The sequence below is a fragment of the Melospiza georgiana genome, chromosome 7, assembly GCF_028018845.1.
Source record: "Melospiza georgiana isolate bMelGeo1 chromosome 7, bMelGeo1.pri, whole genome shotgun sequence".
In the NCBI taxonomy this organism is placed as follows: domain Eukaryota; kingdom Metazoa; phylum Chordata; class Aves; order Passeriformes; family Passerellidae; genus Melospiza; species Melospiza georgiana.
Window position 1 is genome coordinate 33,342,232 of NC_080436.1, and position 19,058 is coordinate 33,361,289.

The window sequence follows — 19,058 nt, forward strand, 5'->3', positions numbered from 1 at the left end:
ATTCTATTCACATTTTACAAAGCACTACAATTTTTATGGTATTTTAAATTTGTTTTATATCTTTAAAGTCAAAACCAGCAGCCTCACACACTGTGCACGAGGTGTTTTATCACCATTTTCGGTCAAATAAACTTTAATTAGGTTGAGTTTTTTTTAAAAGGTACTTGACATTTTCCAGTCTCCAAGGGGGTTTTTGCCTGCAACCCCTCTGCTCCTCTCTTGGAAAGGACCATAAGCCTTCTGCTGCTCACCTGTTTAATCCTACAAACTGTAACAAACTATGGGATGGAAAGAGAATTTATGTTTATTTGTTTACTCCTAAAGTGTCTTAACATCCCCCACTGATTTAATTTGGGGGCAGGCTGTGAAATTTTACTTACAGAACCAGATTTGGTATTTCTTTTAAAACAAAATGCTTAATTTTTACAAAATAAAATGCTGAATAATGTGAACCTAAAAAATTTTGCTTATCTGTTGACCTGAAAGAAGGATAAAATATAATGTAAACTTAAGTATGAAGAGAAAATCACATGTGACAAAACCAGTTTCTTTTGAGCATAGATTCTAATCTATTCTAATAAGAATTTAAGGTATGAGTGGTCTGTAAACTTTATATTTTTGCAATTCAGCAGTGACAATACATGTGACATCACTGACGAAACAAATGTTTGTCAGTCTATCCTGAGCTTGTATCTCCTTATAGCCTGGGAGACAATATCAAACCTTTCAGCTGAATCATATAAAGTCTTGCAGATTCAAGTCAAATTCTGTTTCATTTAATTGCCATTTACAAGGCTGTATATTCTTTGCCAAAATATTCTACATTTGGTATTTGAGGTTTTTTTACCAAGAATTGCTTAAATCATTCTTAAATGTGATCTGGAACTGTTCTGAAATAGTAAGATTTTTGATGTCTTCACTTGGTTACCATAATCAGCCATTATTGATTATCAACTTTACTCCACAATCTGAATCTTTATCTCATTATTAGCATGGGAAATTTGACATCAGTTAACTCAAAAAGCTAGCAGAAGGATATGGTTGTGCAAAGCATGAGTACTTCTACTCAAAGTCCCATTTCTACTTTAGGGGGGAAAAAAATAAATAAATAAACTTCCACTTCTACAAGTAAAGTTCAAAATATACAAGTTCTCTAAAAATAATTTTCATTGAAGTAGATCTAAAACTTTTACATATTCCATTGAAATATCTTTTAATCTAGAGAAGTTGAGAAATACTATTTATTTTTTGGACCTTCAGGGCCCTCAGATGAGCCAAAACAGCATTTTTTTCATTCAAATATTACTTGGAACAACACACATGGAAGAACCCAGAGGAACACAACTTACTCACATACAGTGTAAAAACCTGCATATTTGTTTTAATTTTTTATGGTTTTTTGGCACATGCCCTGTCAGGAGAAGGCAGCCAGACCACACGCTGGCTCTCTGACTGTTTCAATCATTAGCTATGCTGTTTCATACCACAGGCAACAACCCAGCTTCTGAAAAGCTTTCCATCCACAGAGGAGATGGTCTTGCCATAAAATGTTACAGCTCCTGCTAGAAAATGTAGAGAGGCATATCAGTAAGGTATTTTTATATTGTTTGTTTATGGGAAATCTTATATTGTAATATCTGGGTAAAAAATGAAGGAAAGGAAGGAAGGAAGGAAAGGAAGGAAAGGGAGGAAAGGAAGGAAAGGAAGGAAAGGGAGGAAAGGGAGGAAGGAAAGGAAGGAAGGGTCTGTTGCCACATAAGAGGGAAGTCTAATAGCAATTGCTACCATATGAACTCTTGAGCTGAAGTAGGAGCTTTCATTTCTGGATATTTTTTACTTAGAAAAAACATAAAGCCAACACAAGCAAGACAGCTCTACACACTTTGATATGACCTCTATTTTCCAACATCATTTAGCCTTCTGAAAGGCTATGCCTAGAATTTGCATTGCAGAAAATGCAAATAACTCAAAACCTCAAGGAAACATCTTTTTTGTCTCAAAGAAACATCTGATGAAGCAACTTTAGTTTACTCATGAACTGGCAAACCTAATTAAAGGATCCAGGATGTTATAGTGACGGATTTGGACACTAATACATATCTGAGAAAGAAGCTGGCTTCAAAGCAAACAGAGAAGCTTCTATTCATAAATATTTAACTGAAGCGTTGATACAAAAATGAGAAAATCTCCTTCATTCTATTCCCTAAGGAATTTATTTGAAACAAAACTGCTCATTGAAACTAGCAACTTCTAATTCTCACAGATATGGAGGAATTTAATATAAGCATTTGTTTTAAAAAAGCTTCTACAAATTTCCAGTTTAGCAAGATGACATGATGTTGGAGTCATGGAATCCCTGAGTGGTCTGGGTTGAAAGGGCCCCTATAGATATTTCATTCCAAGTCCCCTGCAATGGTCAGGGACACCAGATTGCTCAAAGGTATCCAGGGCTTCCCAGAACTTGTGCTACACCTTCAGCTCTGCCCCATGGCTATGCCAGACTTTTCCAGCTGTGCAAGAATTGTCCTCAGAAGGCAGGAGTGCATGGGAGGATCCAGCTTTGTCACTCCCTGCTCACACAGACACCACTTCTATCGTTTCAGCTGCAGGTGCAAGTGATAAGTGACCCTTACAGTGACCTCAAAGGACCTGTCTCAGGTCCCTTCCAGCCCTAGAACTCCCAGGAAGTCCTCAGCCAGAAGGGAGGTAATTCTCATTAGTTGCTCCTTAAGGGGCTGGAAGCCCTGATGGCTCATGGCAATTACCCCTTCTCCTCAGACACCAGCCTGTCCCTCTGGCTGGCAGACCTCACTGCCCCACCAGCACATCTCCAGAACCAAAATCTTCTCTCTTCCCTTGCCTGTGCTGCCTTGTGCTGGTCCTCCATTTTCACAGCCACATTTAATTACAGAAAGAGTGTCTGAGCTTCTTTGAATCAACAAAACCTTCATCCAAATGACTGCTGCAGTATTCTATGTCTGTTAGGTCACTAATTACTAAAATGTTATTGGACCAGAAACTTAAAGTGGATCTCGCAGCAATTAAATAAAATTTAGAAGCTGGCATTAAATTCACATAATTATTGGCAGGCTACTAATCTTACCTGTCCAACAGCTACCTACTGGAAAGGGATTAAGGAGAAGAAGATCAGTGGGAGTTCCAATCATCACTAAATCACAAAGTCACCTGGCATTTTGTGTGTATTTAATGTGCTTGAACATTCAAAGCATCCTCCAGCTGTGTCAGAGAGGCCATCTAAGCCTGCTCTCCTTGTAGTCAGCACAATCATATGATTTCAAAACAGATTTGAAATCAAGTAGCAGAGGGTACAAGCCCATGGTCAGGTGTGATCCCATTCCAACAGCTGAGAGAGTCATGAGGTGGGACACTGGAACTCTGTATGTTCCCACTCAGATCTGATTAACTGAGTCCACCAGGGTACAAAGATGTCTCTGTGCAGGGTGTTGCCATTCCAGGCTGTGCAGGGTGTTCCCAACCCTGTGAGGCTGCTGCACCATGGAAAGAGCATCCATCTGCACTGCAGCCCTGCTACTGAAACCTGAGAAAAACCCAGCCATGCTTTAACTTCCCTTGAAAACACAAACTGCTTCTGAGCGTGTGCATAGCAAAACTGTTATTGCTCTAGTTATTGGTAGTTATTTATCAGTTACACTCAGGATCTGCAGCAGATTTCAGCAATTACTCTGGTTTTACTCTTTGATTCCATCCACATTTCATCAGCACGCTGCTCCAGCATGCATTATACATGCTGTGTATTCCTCCAGCACGTTCAGTGGTAGAAATAATGGATCCAAGAAGCCCTAGAGTCTGCCTCAAAAAGTTGTACAGTCAGTTTTCCTCATAAGATCATTTGATGCATGTTGATGGTACTCAACACCACCAGCTTTCATCTCATCAGCCAGCTTGGATCATATCTTGCCTTCAGGAAAGAAGGGCAAAAATCTTTGTAACTCACCACTAAATATAAAGCTACATTATTAAGAAACATAACTCAAACTCATTCAGCAGAGCCAGGCAGATTTCCCAGCTCTGTGGCATTTCTCACTGAATGACAAGCAAATCTATCAAATGTGGCTGGACAGGGAAGATCTTCATTAGCTTTTTTGTCTCCCTCTCTGTTCTTCACACAGCAATGAAGATCACAATTACATCAGTTCATTTTTTTGACACTGCCAAGATAATTAAACTTTCTTCATAATAATATTTTTTATTTAGAGAATATGCTTCCTCCAAATTTTAGATCCTTCTATCTCTTTAGGAAAGGTGAATACAAATATCTCCAGGCTGAAAGAAAAACCAAAATCCAAATACAACAGCACCTTTATTCTGCACCTTGTCCAAGTGCCTACAGATGACATACAGAGAAATCAAGAGTCACCTACCCCATGACTCTGTCATCTTAAAAAACAACATAACTTCTGCCACTTTGTCTTAAAAAGGAACAAGACTGGTTCTTTTCCTCTTGAATATTGTATTTCAGCTGGGTATTGGAAAGAGATGGGAGCCCTCAAGGTCTCACCACTTCTTACACCAAGCCCTCAACAGCCCTGTGGAAGATATTTAAGATTTCTTTGTCTCAATGTCCATCACAGAAGGGAATTAATAGTGCTTAATTGTTCATCATGTTGGCATGAGGCAAGAACATGACCATTTCTTGATGTGTTTTTTCAAAATGTAAATTGTCACCTATGGAAACTCCTAAATATCACAGTCCTGACTCAGAAAGATACATGCAAGAAAATGTCTGAAAAGAAGAAATTTTGATTAAACAATGACTGTGGGATTAGATCTGTTATTAAAAAGATAAAACCCATCTATTATCAAGCTTTTGTAGCCAGGGATATTCTCCATAAATCATAATGAATAAAGTAGTCACATAAAATAATACTGAATGCAGAAGGGTTATCAGTGTCATTTTAGTATTACCTCTTACTATCTTCATTATCTTAGAAACTTTTTATCATCTTTTTTTTTTAGGTGTAATTTTGAGAAAACACTGAGAATCAGATATTAAGTATTTTCAAGTAAGCCCCCCTTACTAAAAACAGTTATAATATTTTATCTTTTTCTCCTCTTTTCTTCTGAAAGATTTATCAGCTCAACTCATTACCACTACCTTTTCATCTACATGAGGGTTGTCCAGAGGCAATAGGATGAAAAATACAATATAAAGAGAAAACATTACCACAGAGCAATGTATACACAAAGCACAATTTCTTCCAGCTCTTCCAGGCTGCCTCCCTTTAGATGGGAGCAGATATTATTGACAACTCTGCTGTGCTTCATAGCACTTTTAATTTTCTCCTTTTTTTATAGAATCATGGAATAATTTGATTTGTTAGGGACCTCTAAAGTTTATCTAGTCCAACCACCCTGCAGTGAGCAGGGACATCTTCAACCAGAGCAGGCTGTTCAGGACCCCATCCAACCTGACATCCAATGTTCCCAGGGATGGACCTTCCACCACCTCTCTGAGCAACCTGTGCCAGTGCTTCACCACTGTCATAGTAAAGTAAATCCTCATATCTAGTTTAAATCTACTCTTTTTAAATTTTAATTACCCTTTTCTTTACCCCAACAGGCCCAGCTAAAAATTCTGACCCTCCTAAGATGAGAAAGTGCTGCCCTTTCAGTGTTGCAAGGCTGCTCTGAGGGTCCCTGGACACTTTTCCAACACCTTGGCTCCAGCTTGAAAACTCCCAGCCACCTCTGCTGCTGCTGATGGCATCTGGCCACTGGCTGGCAGACAAGAACTTTGATGCTTCCACAAACACTTCTGGCATAAAATCATATATTTGGCATCTTCAGCCTTGGGGATAGAGGAGGATCAATTCCATGGATATTTTCTTGCAAACTAAAATTATCAGATAATGAGAAGAAAAGAAAAACCAAAAAAACAAAGCTGTTTGTGTGGTATGCAGTGAATTGATGCTCTGCAGAACTGAGTTCACTAATAAAACAAATATCTTGGGAGTAATTTCTTATCCATTAAGATGACTTATAATTGATTAATGATGTATACAGTCTCAACATTACCTTTCACTGAACATTTTCATATTACAATGCTCAGAAATATTTCTGTAAGTATTTAATGGCAAAAATAGATTTGGTCCATCTTATATAAATTCTCATCTGCTATGCTTTACTCTGTGTCAGAGGGAATAGTCATTACTGTTCAAGGATATCATTTGTATTAGACAGACAGCCAAGAGACCCTACAGCTTTTATCAAAAAACTGCCCTCCAGCCTTTACATATTTACAATTTGCATTTATCTTTTTAAGCTTTCAATAAGCAATCTCTCTGAGATATTTCCTCTAAGACGTTTTATTGTTTGTTTACAGTAATTTAGCTACTTTATCAACCACTTAGATGATATATTTACTCAGCTACTTCATCTGGAACATGCTTCCTTTTATGTCTCATGATCTACATAGCACTTTCTACAGCAGAATTGTAGCTATTCAATAATTTAAACTTTGACATTATGAGAGTTTGTCAAACAGTCATAGTACTAATTTGGAGAACTCTTACATTATCACATACTACTCTATGTAGCCTATACCTGTAGGTGTTCCACATTTTCATTTAAAAAGTTAAACTATAAATGCTGATTGTGTAAGTGTGCATGATCAATCACACAAGTCACCATTCAAAGCAGTCATTAAATAGAAATGAAACTTTGTGCTAAACTGTAATGTTAGTAGTTTCATTCCTATGCTCTAAATGCAGAAATCATTAAAGACTGATATTTGGGCTTTTAGATACTTTACTGTTTTCTTTCTCGGCAGTAACAACACAGAAGATATACTGGAAAGTAATGAGCATATTGCAACACTCCTCAAAAATAATTGACCTAAGCAAGAAGGCAGCTTGAGAATTATTAGTGTTTTAAAAAATACCAAACCATAAAAAATAAAATTCTTCCCAAATCCCACTGTATCAGTTGTGGGCACTTTTCCAAAAACTTGCAGTGCACTTTTTCTGCAGTGTGTGCAGCATCCATCAAACGAGAGTACACACTATTTTTTGATTACAGTTTAAAAATGAAACATAAAAATCTTGAGTATCAGTTATTATTTCCTTTTCATTCAAACTCAGGTTTTTTTTAGTTCCACTGCATCTAACCCATGCCAGCTTTATTTTTTAAGGCTAGAGTACTCAGAGGGTGACACACAGAGAAAATACATGTTTATATATTTTTCTCAACGTGAGAAATAAGTTCTTCAAAATCCTGCAACGATGATGCTTTTTCTTTATCAAAATTTGGTTTTAAAGGGTTTAGATGTGAAGCTATAACAATATTGTTTCAGGAGGAAAGGGGATAGACAAGTTGAAACTTTAAAGCTTTTTCTAGTATTTCATGTAAAAATGCAAACCAGTTTAATTACAGAAATCTTCTTAGGTACAGCAACCCAAATTCTCTGTTAGCCCATCTCTCATGCAGCATCAGGCAAGTTACTTCAGTAAGCAATTTTATGCACAACTTTCATTCTGAACACTGCCTGGGACTATAAATGCACTTATTTTATGCTGCCCAATCCAGTACAAAAATGACAGAGCTGTTCTGGGCACACAAAGCCTGGTAGGGAATGAGCCTCTCACTTCCATGTGTCTGGAGCTCAATCTGAATATAACTTGCCTGTATCAGGATTGCTACAGTGAACCTGCAGAATTTCAAGCCAAGATGACAAAAAGCAACTTAAAAATCACAAAATTCTGACACAACATAATTTTAGTTATAATTCCTGAAATAAATCTCTTCCACAGCACAACCGACTCAATGACTTGGTATTTAAATACTAGATGTGGAAAAGCACAGCTGCCCACCAATAACCAAGAGGACAGTAGTCTTCTAAAATTCTTTTTCTGCATACTTTTAATAGTCCTCAAATTTGAACACTGCTTAGTATTATAATTCTGATGATGCCAGAAAATTTCTTTGAATCTATAAAATATCTGTAAAGATATATCAAAAAATTTCTTCACATGGCATCAGCTTTTTGATGGGTTTCACCAGTAAAGGTGACGTCTCTTGGGATGCAATCAATGTCACCAGGGGCTTCTAAATCACTGAGGGGAAAGAGGCATCCAGAGAGTTTGGGAAATGTTTAGAGAGACACAAATACTATGAAAATAGAAACCAATAGAAATACTATGAAAATAGAAAACAACCAGTCTTTGCTTAATTATTTTATGGATTTGTTCGCTGAGCGTTTGTTTGCCCTCTGCAAATATTTGCATAATCAAATTTCAGAAACATTAATGTTCCCAGAAAACACATTGCAGCTGTTGAATTACAAAACTGAGACTTTTCAAACTCCAGACTAAATCTATCCAAATTATACACTCTGGATGTCAGCTGAGGTGTTACTGTAGGTAAATGTAGGGAATTCACAGCTTAAAAATCATCGCTAGGAAAGAGGGCCATGGGTAGTGTGTATTGGCTCTTTAAACCGACAAATCTGGGGTTGTATTGACTCCCAGCAGCCAGATAATACTGTGTGAAAAAAAATTAGTTGAAAAGGTTTCTAGTATGACCACAGTCCTGTGCAAAAATCATCCCAAACTATAGAGATGCAGAGATGCTCACATGAACAAGGTGTGTATGATGAGCCATCAACAGATGTGTCTCCTGAGGCCACCAGAGTGGCTCTAAGGGATTAACTTTTCTCCCCCTTCTTTTCCTTCAGTCTTTTTCTGCCTTTTTTTTTTTTTTTTTTTTTTTTTTTTTTTTTTTTTTTGCCTCCTTTCCCCCCAGAATTACTGCTGCCCCAGGCACGGCTGAACAGAGTGACACAGGGACCAAGCTCCCTCCAGGCTGTCCAGTGACTGGCACCATCTCTTTTTCTGCTACAGAGGTTCACTTGCTTCTGATTGCCCAGGCAAACAACCCAGGAGGACTCACACCCAGAAGAAAACAGAAAGCCACAAAGGAAAAGTGAGTGAGATGCCCCAGCTCTGCTGTCACATTGCTGAGGTCGCCCTGACCTTTGGGGCAGCTGGGGCAGCCTGCTAAGCCACAGAGAGCTTCCTTCCACCTCCTAAGAGAAACTGTTAACCTTAAAAGTCAGCTTTAATTCCCTGGAAAAGCCCAGCAGAAACAGTTGCAGAACCTCTGGATGAACAGTTACCACCAGAGGAAACAGAACTAATGAGTCTATCCCAAACTCCAATTTTCAAGTTTTCAGCTCCAGCAATAAGACATTGTGTCCTGTACAGGGAAAAAAATCAACTATGAAATTATTGATGGTGTGTAAATTACAGCAAGAAAACCTTTAGTCAGTCATTCCAGCACTGCTAGAATGGTTTTTTGGGTTTGGATTAGCAGGAGAGTTGGGGAAAGGATCCTTACAAGCAGCAGAAACTAATATGTCCCACAAGAAAATGCAGAAGCACAGCAATTTCCTTCCTGCCTCTTGGAGAAGGAAGGTTAGCTCAGAGAGTGAATAAACACACTTCTGTGCTGCTCAGTGCCACACACACACACGGGGTTTGCTTGTACAGGTAAAATGTGAGTGATGGGAAAGCTCAAAAGCTTTGAGAGGTTGATTCCTTTCAGTCTTCAGGAGTTGTGCTGATAATCTGAGAACATGTTCAAACTTATTTATACTGACAACGGACAAACAGGGTAAGAGGAAAACAAAAACTCTCCTCCCTTCCCTAGATTGATGCAAAAAGCCAAAGTAAGCCCTAAGCATTCCTGGTGTGCAGTGGGACCAGGCTCGGGGCAGGTTTTAGGATGCCAGGCTGAGTGCTCACACACAGCCCATGGAGGCTTTCATGTGTGCCAATGTTCCCAAGGTGCCCACAGGACAGGGACATGGCAAAGGCAGAGCCACTGCAGCCAGAAAACCATTCCAGAAACTGCCCAAGCCCCAGGAGGCAGCAGGGATGGATGGGCCATCGGGGACAGGCACCACATTTTGTGCCTTCTCCCCTCCTCTAACCAGTAAGAAGAAATGCAGGAAAACAGAGGCAGGGTTTTTGGCTCTGTTATCAGGCACAAAGAATTATAAAAGCTATTTTTTAACATGATGGTCATGTCTGCAGGTCATCTCTGCAGCAAATATGAGCAGTAACGTTTGTGGCATTAATCCCACACTGGCAGACTGATGCAGCTTTCAAGCTGAGTAAGGGTTTAATGCTCTGAAGGGAAGGGAAAAAAGATTTCTTTTAGATAAATTGCTTAATTGGGAAGTCAGGAACTCTCCTGCCTAAGCAATTGATTTTACAAAAGAAAAAAAGTTTATTTCAAAATGTAAGCCTGCTATTCATCTATAATACCCAGAGAAAAACTAAGCCAAGGGATAAACTCCTGCCTTTACACTCCTGAAACCACAATTTTAAAAACATAAATAAGGCTAATAAACAAGAATTTAAACAAATATTCTTCATTCCTTGACTGTTTTAGTGAAGAGACACTGTTCCAGATCTCTGACAGATCGTTTACCCAGGCGGCAGGGGCTGAGGAAATGGGGTCCCCAGAGGGACACTCAGCCCTCACCACTGGCATCAAGAAATCAGCTCCCCTTAAGCTAATGGACTTTGGTGCATTGCCTTGCACGGTGCTGCAGAGTTCAGGGAAAAGCTCCAGCACCATCCCCTATCCTGGAGAAACTCCTACACCTTCTGCAGGAGCACAAACAGAGCATTTACAGCCACCAGTGTGACCACCAGGCACAGGCATCTGCCCCAGCTTTCTCCCTCCATCTCCCTATGAAATACCTTCAGCAGGTCTCAGTTTTGTCAGAACTGAAAATGTTTGCATGTCACCTATCCTCGGGGTGTGAAACTATCTCCCTGCTGCCCCTACAGAGGTTCCTCTCTGAGAAACAGCCACAGGACATTCTGCCAGACAGGGATGTCCCTAGGCAAAGCCCCACTGGCGAAAAGGACAGTTGGGATGGCATCAGGCATGGGGCTCTCCCAGCAGCAGGAGGAACACAATTATCTCCCCAAAGAACAGCCACTTTTGAAGACAAAGTTTTGTCTTTTTAATGACATAAATGTAAAGGCAAGTCTGATATGAAGCACTAGCATGTTGTGACTTTCTCAATCTGCAGGAACATAAACCTATGTGTTATCCTTTAATGTAACAGTATCAATTTTTCTGTGTTTAGCAACTTGCTGCACAATTGCACACTCTTTTTACACAAATAGCTTTAATTTTGATTTCACCATCATTGTGCTAACATGAAAATTCTTAGAAATCCTTGTGCAGAAATGTCCCTGAAATTAACCCAACGTTCGTTACTTGCAGAAGTGGCTCAGGTTGTGCCAATAGGAATAGACTTATTATTGGTAATGAAATATTAATTTTTATGAGCTGCACCAATTAAAACATTATTAAATAAGCTTAAAACAACTTAAAACTTTAAAAAATAATTTAACACATATGTACTGTTATTGCCTCCCACAATGCTAAACCATTACTGCACAGGTAGCCAAATTTGGACTAAGATTACCAAAATACTATCACTGTATGCTCCCCAAACCTTTTCTTAAAGAGGAAACATTTGCATAATTATGATAATAATTTTCCCAATAAACTCATGGTTTTGGCACTGTTTTAGTTACTTTTCTATGTTACTGCACAAAACAGTGGATGCAATATAACAAACCCTGTGCATATATTTTTCTTTTCCCCCATATTGCCTAACTCTTCTGAATATATGGATATATATCTCTTCCAAATATAATATATCTATGGGGTTTTCCCCCAGCATGAAGCCTGCAGACACTGTGCTCTCTTGCTTCTGGGGGTTCCACAGTGAGATAACTTTGCAAACCTCATCCCTGTCACTTCTCCAAAAAAGTACATTATCTCTGTCTCCTGGTTTCTCTTGAGGGCTGTGACTTTTTGCAACAACTTGTGTGTGACAGGTCAGATCTAGCAACGTAATCTAACCCAACAGCCAATATGCCAAGTGCAGTGTCCTTAGCTGAAGCCAGAACACAATACCCCATTCTGATCTTCCTTGACTTGCCAGCCGCCATCAGCAGCCAGTTGCACTCAAATTCTGTCTCCCTGAAGCTCCCTTGTCTCTGCCTCCTCCTGCCAAGCTGCCGCCACTGCCTCAAGGTGTCCTTCAGATATCATCTCTACTTCCTTCTCAACTTTCTGCAAAACTTCCCCAGGGCTTGCCTTCCCCATTCTTTTCCCTTGGTAAGGTCACACACAAGCTCAGACGGCCGTCTCCTTCTCTCCAGTTGCACTTGCTTCCTTTTTTAAACTCTAACTTTGGATTATTTTTCTGATGTATCCTCAGGGAAGAGGTCAGCAGCTCAAGGCCAGTATCAGTATCACTAAGCTTTAAACATCTTTGGACATTATCCTGCTTCCCTGGAGGCCCCAGCATCCTCCCTCCCTCCCTCCCTCTGGCACTCCTGATGTGGGGATGAGACCCACAGCACACGCCCACCACAGCTTGGGCACTGAAGCTGCCTTTGCCATCAGCACTGAGAAATTAGCATTTTAAAGCATAATTCACTCAAACTATTTCACCAGTTAAATTCAAAATGTAATAAATCACACCCCCATCTGCAGCCATTGCATTAGCTTCACAGCTCAGGACTGTGGAGAGTCTTTAATTAAGCTGATGACTCTCATTCAAGGTGCTCCTTCCCTCAGGTCCCTTGGGTTGGCGTGTATTGCTCTGAATCACTCTTGGTTCCATTCACACTGAAACGAACCTGCCTGTCTCATTCTCTCTCTTTGAAACAAAAAGCTCCCAATGCATTCTGCCATATCAGGTGCCTCATTTTTAAGAGTCCCAGAAGCTAATTTTGCTTTGCTTCTGGCACATGCTGCCAGTAACACTGGGTGTTGTCAGCACGTGAGAAGTCAAAGTCACTGATCCAAAAACCTGTCAAATGATTAACACAGAGCAGTCACAAACCTGGATGTTGCATAACTTAACATTTATAATTCAATTTGAAGACCTTAGATAAAAATCTTTAAACAGGAATGGTCCTAAGCAAATTCCAAAGCAATGCCTAGGCGTTAGACTGCATGCCAGTCTTACTATGCTAAGTTCAAGAATAAAGTACTGAACAAAATAAGCACATTTTTTCCCTAACACATGGTTAGTAAAACAGTTTTGGATTAAAGAATGACAAAGATTAAATTCCTCATGATGTGGTGTCAGTTCAGGAAGGTGTTATGTAACACTCACAGACCCACAAATTAAGTGGCTTCAAAGAGAATCAAACTTAATACCCTATTCCTTAAAGTAATGATGGGCAGTAGGAAAAAATTTATAGGATTACAATCAGGAAAGTACTAAGCCATTATTAATTATAATTTACTACCATGTTCATGTACCTTTGTGTTTATTAGTTTTAAAATGACTGCCTTCTAAATCCCTATGGTCAGCATTACACTGAAAGCCATGAATTGTATTAGAATACATGGGGTGGGGTTGGCTATATATGATATATATAAAATCTATACCACAGAATCAGTATATATTCATGCATATAAAAGTGCTCACACTTTTTGCTAATTGCTTTGAAGTTTTATGAAAACAGCAGGGAATCAAGAGTGGAAAGTTTTGATGTAGGAAATTTGTAGGCAAGGAAGTGGCAGCAAACATGCCCCACCACAAGGCCACAGCAGGCGATGGGACTGAGCTCCCCTGCAAGGAGAGACCCCCACCATTTCTGCCTTGGCTGTGGAGTGCTGGGCAATTGCTGCTGGGACACTCTGGGCCTGAGCACCAGACCTATGGAGACACTGTGCTGCTCCTTATGGCATCAGCTGGGGATTTATAGCAACTCTTCCCCTTTCTCTCTCTCCTCTAGTTTTTATCTAGTACTGGTTAACTAATCTTGATGTCACCTTTAACATGGAGCAATTCTTCATTCATAGACTGGAAGGGGAAAATACAAGCATTTCAAATGTTTTTTTTCCTCTTTCCTGCCCCTTCTTAACAGAGGGCTGACATTTTAATAGGAAAAGGCCCCAGTTATTCTCTGGTAATACAGATGCTGGCAAGGAGACTGAAAAAGTACAGAAAGATGTTATATGGGAAGATTTAAAAGTTGTGATTTGTTCTTCAGATTTCCACCTAGAGAACTCCAGCTTGTCTCCACATATATGTATGTGTCATCATGCACTAGTTTTAGTCTACAAAATACAAATAAATCACACCAGCAACTCCACTCAACAAAAATGCATTCAGGCAGCAACACTTAAGGTATTTCTATCATGCTCCAAGCAAGTCTCTTTGATGAGTGCTACAATCTGTAATTTTTGGAGTCCCCTAAGAGGTCACTATACACCTCCAGACAGAGTCTCAAGAACTGAATAAACACAGGAGTGTTGTACACTTTCTCAGTGCTTTGGAAAATAGAAATATTTACTTTGATCTAAGCATGCGTTTTGAGCTGGCCACATCCTGAAGATGACAGTGACATGTGTCCCCATGGCCAGGCTGCCTCCTGCCACCACCACACTGCACTTCCCTGGGGCTGCAGCTCCTCACACAGCAAGACAAACATGTTGGCACATGGCACATCACTGCTCAAATTCCATATTGCCTTAAACAAAATACCATGCAAACCTACTCCATTTAAATGCACCACTTATTTAGGGGTTTTTGGGTTTTTTCTTTTTTTTTGCATTATTATGCTGCCATATATATACTGTTCCTACCAATGACAGAGCCCTGTATCACTTATGCCCTTTGCTGTGTATCCTGGCTAGTTCATAATTGAACACTCACTGAGATTATCTGTTAGTGACTTGCTTTTGATGTAATGGATTTCAGAAACACTGCTCTCATTTGAAGGGATTTATTTCCTAAGCAGCTGGTAGATTGCAGTGATTCTCCTATCTGCACAAGGCCTGGTGGGTGCACATGCTGTGGGCATGCAAAGATCCAACTACCTGAAGTTTCAACCCAAAAAGAGTGACCAAGCAGCCCTTATGACCAGGAACAGCTACATATTAATATCCATCTATCTCTCTCTCTCTCTCTCTCTCTCTCTCTCTCTCTCTCTCTTTCCGTAGGAGGAGATGAATTTGCAGTTTTCAGGAGTGGGCAGATGTTTTCCTGCTAAGGCACAGGTTTGGTTTAAAAAGAAATTAGTTGCTCTAAACACATAGAAGTCCAAAGGGAACACTACAAACCCCCCTAAAGTCTTTGCTCCTCAACCTAATTGTAAATAAGAAAACTATTAGTACACCACTACCCATCAATTAGCAGGTGCTACAACACTACAATAAACCTGAAATGTAAAAAGTGCTGATACAGTCCCTGGACACTAATGAAACTTGCTGCAGCATTTTTGCTAAGGACATATCTGCACTTTCCTTTTATAGTTTACAATCTAAGAGCTAATGAATAAATAAAAGTGAAAGGAAGGCAGGAAAGAAAGAAGAGTAAAAGGTTATAACATACATATTATATTACACAGTAATTATGTGCTTCTGAAATGCCAATTAGTAACTCTTTCCATGATCCAGCTTGCAGTTAGATCAATATGAGGTTGATAACAGCAGAGACTCATTATCTGGTAAAGAATATTTTATTATTAAAGAATGTATAAAGCCACAGAAATATTAGCTTAACTGTATTTTTTTTTTTAAATAAGAGCAAATTGTAACTACGACTGTGTTAAGAGCAAGACCAACTTTTCTCTTCCACAGTCCCTGGTAAATTTCACACAGATGTTTGCTTTGTTTTCCTAGCTAGCCAGGATAATTATTATTTTCTATTTTCTGGGTTTTGGAGGTTTTTTTCCTTTCTTTCCTCCGAGCAAGGCAAACAATGTTTAAAAAGAATTTTTCTCTGTCAGACAAAATAGAATGTTGAAAAATTATCTGGCCATCAGCACAACATGGAAGTGTACAAAACTCAGTGATTCTCCTGGAAGAGCTAATTTGCTTGCTGTGTTGACAAGATGAGCCAAAACTGTGAAGAATAAAACCAATTCCATAGCCATGGGGGGGATCCTGGAGTCAAGCATGTAATGATACAGAAATGAGGCAGGTATTTGGCATTCCCAGCTAGACCCTGATTTTTTTTTACACATCTCAGAGTGAAAGATCATTGTTCATAGTTCTGTCAGCAAGGTGGTGAGGTGTGCAATCACCTCAAAACAAGCTATAACGAGTCTTAGAGATAAAAGGCTTTTCTAGGAGATTTGGCATTATATCCAAGGGGTTTGGTACCTTTAGGCTTTTTTCCTTGCTCAATATTCATTTTCCTCTTGAAAATTTGTTTGTTTCTCTGTCACCAAACTTACTTTGGTTGCAGTTAATGGATGCAAAAGGATGTACCCATCCCTCAACAAAGAAGGATGTAAGAAAGGGCCAGGGGTGTCCCTCCATGCAGCCCCAGGGTGACTCAGAGAGGGAAGTGGCACAGATTAATTTTGCACGATTCCATTTAGTGGACAAGTGGATCATTCTGCTTCTTGCTACATGAATCCAGAACTTTATGCTGTGCTACAAAGCAGAGTGGCTGATCCAAAAACCACTGAGAAGCAACATTACATTGATATTAACATACAGGAGCTGAGATGCCACAGCTTTGTGTGTTGGGGAGAAACAAGAGGAATAGAATAAGGGGTTTTAGGGATCTCATTCCAGTAGGTGTGAAGTTTTCCAGTAACCTTTTTTCTTGAATCTTCATAACTGCTAGAACTAACACTGTTTCTTGGGAAGTCATGCTTAAAATGCAATTTCTATTTGGTCACCGATGAATTTTTTTTGAAGTAATTTCCAATACAAGGTCCTCATTACCATAGGGAAGTTACTGCTCCTCTACAGTCGTAAATACTTTTCCATGCAGTATCCATTGGCTCAGCATTGAAGCACTTAGAACTATTTATAAAGCACATTTCACACCTGACACATAGAATTAAGAGCAGAAAAATGAGACAGTTTTCTAATGGCATCAGTATTACTGTGTTGGTTGTAAAATGGACTCATGTCTAGAAGGCTCTGATTCATGTTCTCTCTTTTTGAAGACTATTGACTCCTCTGGCTCTTTTTCTATTTTTTTTTTTTTAATGGCATATTGATATTGGTGGTTGTTGTTGTTTTGGCTTAGAAGTCCAGTCAAATGAATTTAATAAATGTTTCTGGCAGTGAAAAATTAGCATTGGCTGTTCCAAACATAACAAGGGAATATTTCCCAGAGCAAGTACCACACTGCTCTCTGTTCTCCAGTACTTTCAGAGATAGACCTAGAGAGGATAAAATGGTTTTAAGCAATTTGAGATTATATTTGCTGACTCTTTGAAGTAGGCCAGGGCAATTGTAATTCATCATTTCGCATCACCTTGCCCATTTGGGCATAAACTAAGGGGCTGTTCTGTGATGTGATGGACACAGGTACACCTTACACAAATGGTCATTAGAGCCACAGGTAACCCCCTCCCTGTCCCTGAGACTGCAGACATTCTGCATTACTGATCATACACTGCACAGCCTAATGCAGCCTATATAAAAATGACAGTGCTAATCGAAGATTTATACCTTTAATCCCCTCCTGTCTCAGCTCTAAGTCATGATTTTTATTCCCAGCACTAACGGGATAAAGCCCAACTGAGAATTTCCTAACATGATGTGAAGTTCAGCTGCTCCTTCTGAGAAGACTAACAAACCCCAGACCCCTCAACTTTGCAGCACAAGGAATGAATCCCCAGCAGGATTCCTCACCACACACAAACCCGAGCACAGCCTGGCACCCACAGAAAGGCACTGAAGTGAACTCTTCAGGTTTTCGCATCATTTTATGAAACAAAATAGGTGGTGTAAAATTTCTAGATGTTGTTTTTTTCAGGACTAAGAATCACTAATCAAATATTGTCACTGACTGCGTTTTTGTTTTATTTCAGAAAAAAAAAAAAAAAAAAAAAAAAAAAAAAAAAAAAAAACAAACCACACTACCACACTTATTTCTGCAGAGGTACTTCCTACTGAATACCAATCTGGTTAGGGATTTCATCCTATCACTCCAGAGTGCAGTAACTCGGCCAGAAAGTAGTTTCCAATCAATGCAAAGGCGGGATGGTGTCAGAGGTTGGCCGAGAAGGCAGTGGAGGCCAGAGCCCGCTATTCCCTCGGCTCTCCCCGCAGCAGGATCACCCCAGAGCCCGGCCAGAGCACCCACCCAACTCTCCCGCACGCGAGGACACGGCCGCCAGCAGCAAGCACCCGTCCCGTCCGGTCCCGGTTCCGAGCACAGATCGCGTCTCACAGGTCCATTTCACAGAGCCCTTGCTGTGCCGGCACTGCGGAGCGGCGCTCCGGGAGGCACCGCCAGCTCCGCGCCGAGCGCCGCCCGCTCGGGGCAACTTTGGGCAGGGCTGGCTCGGAAGGCGCCGCTGCCGGGACGCAGCCGGAGCTGTCCCTCGCCTCTCCCCGAGCTCCGCCGAACTTGCCCGCAGCGAGAGGACGCGGGGCGGCCGGGGAGCCCCGCTGCCGCCCGCCCTACCTTGACGGCCCGGGACGAGTGGCAGTGGACGTGGTGAGACACGGTCGCCGTCTGGTTCATGTTGCCGGCGGCGCCGGGCGGGCACGGGGCGCCCGCGGGTCCCTCCCGGCGCCTCCGAGCGGCCGGGCCGGGGGGCTCCGGCTGCGGCTCCGGCTGCGCTGCTCCGCACCCCGGGGGACGCGGCGGCTCCGCCCGGCGGGGCCGGACCCGCTCCGCCCCGCCCGGCACCGCCCCGCCCGCCGGACCCGCTCCGGACCGGGACCGGCCCGGACCCAGCCGAGCCGCCCTCGCCCCCGGGCTGGGGAGATGAACGGGATCTGCCCCGCTCTGTGAAAGCCGGGCCCGCAGTGCTCTCAGCCGAGATGAGTAAGACTGCAGCAGAAAGTTTATGCTGGCTGCTCTTTCTTTCGTGCTCCGCGGGGTTTTTCCTTTCTGCCTTCCCCGTTCCCTGCTGCCGCCTCTTCCCTCGGTTCCAAACGCCTCCAGCCCACTGCGGTAGCGGGGTACGGGCGTGCTTATGTAACGCAGGTACGAGGCACCGGCAGCAGCCTCCCGGCCCCGCGCGGGCTCCCGAAGTCACCGCGCT

General features: G+C 41.2%; 1 protein-coding gene across 1 annotated transcript in view; it reads right to left on the reverse strand.

Annotated features, from left to right (window-relative positions):
• DPP10 (dipeptidyl peptidase like 10) overlaps window positions 1-18,534 on the reverse strand; it is a 436,882-nt gene extending 418,348 nt beyond the window's left edge. The window contains exon 1 of the mRNA XM_058028117.1: window positions 18,473-18,534. Coding sequence (XP_057884100.1) covers window positions 18,473-18,532 — 60 coding nt within the window. The 5' untranslated portion in view covers window positions 18,533-18,534. The remainder of the gene's footprint in view (window positions 1-18,472) is intronic.
• Between the last annotated feature and the right edge of the window lie 524 nt (window positions 18,535-19,058).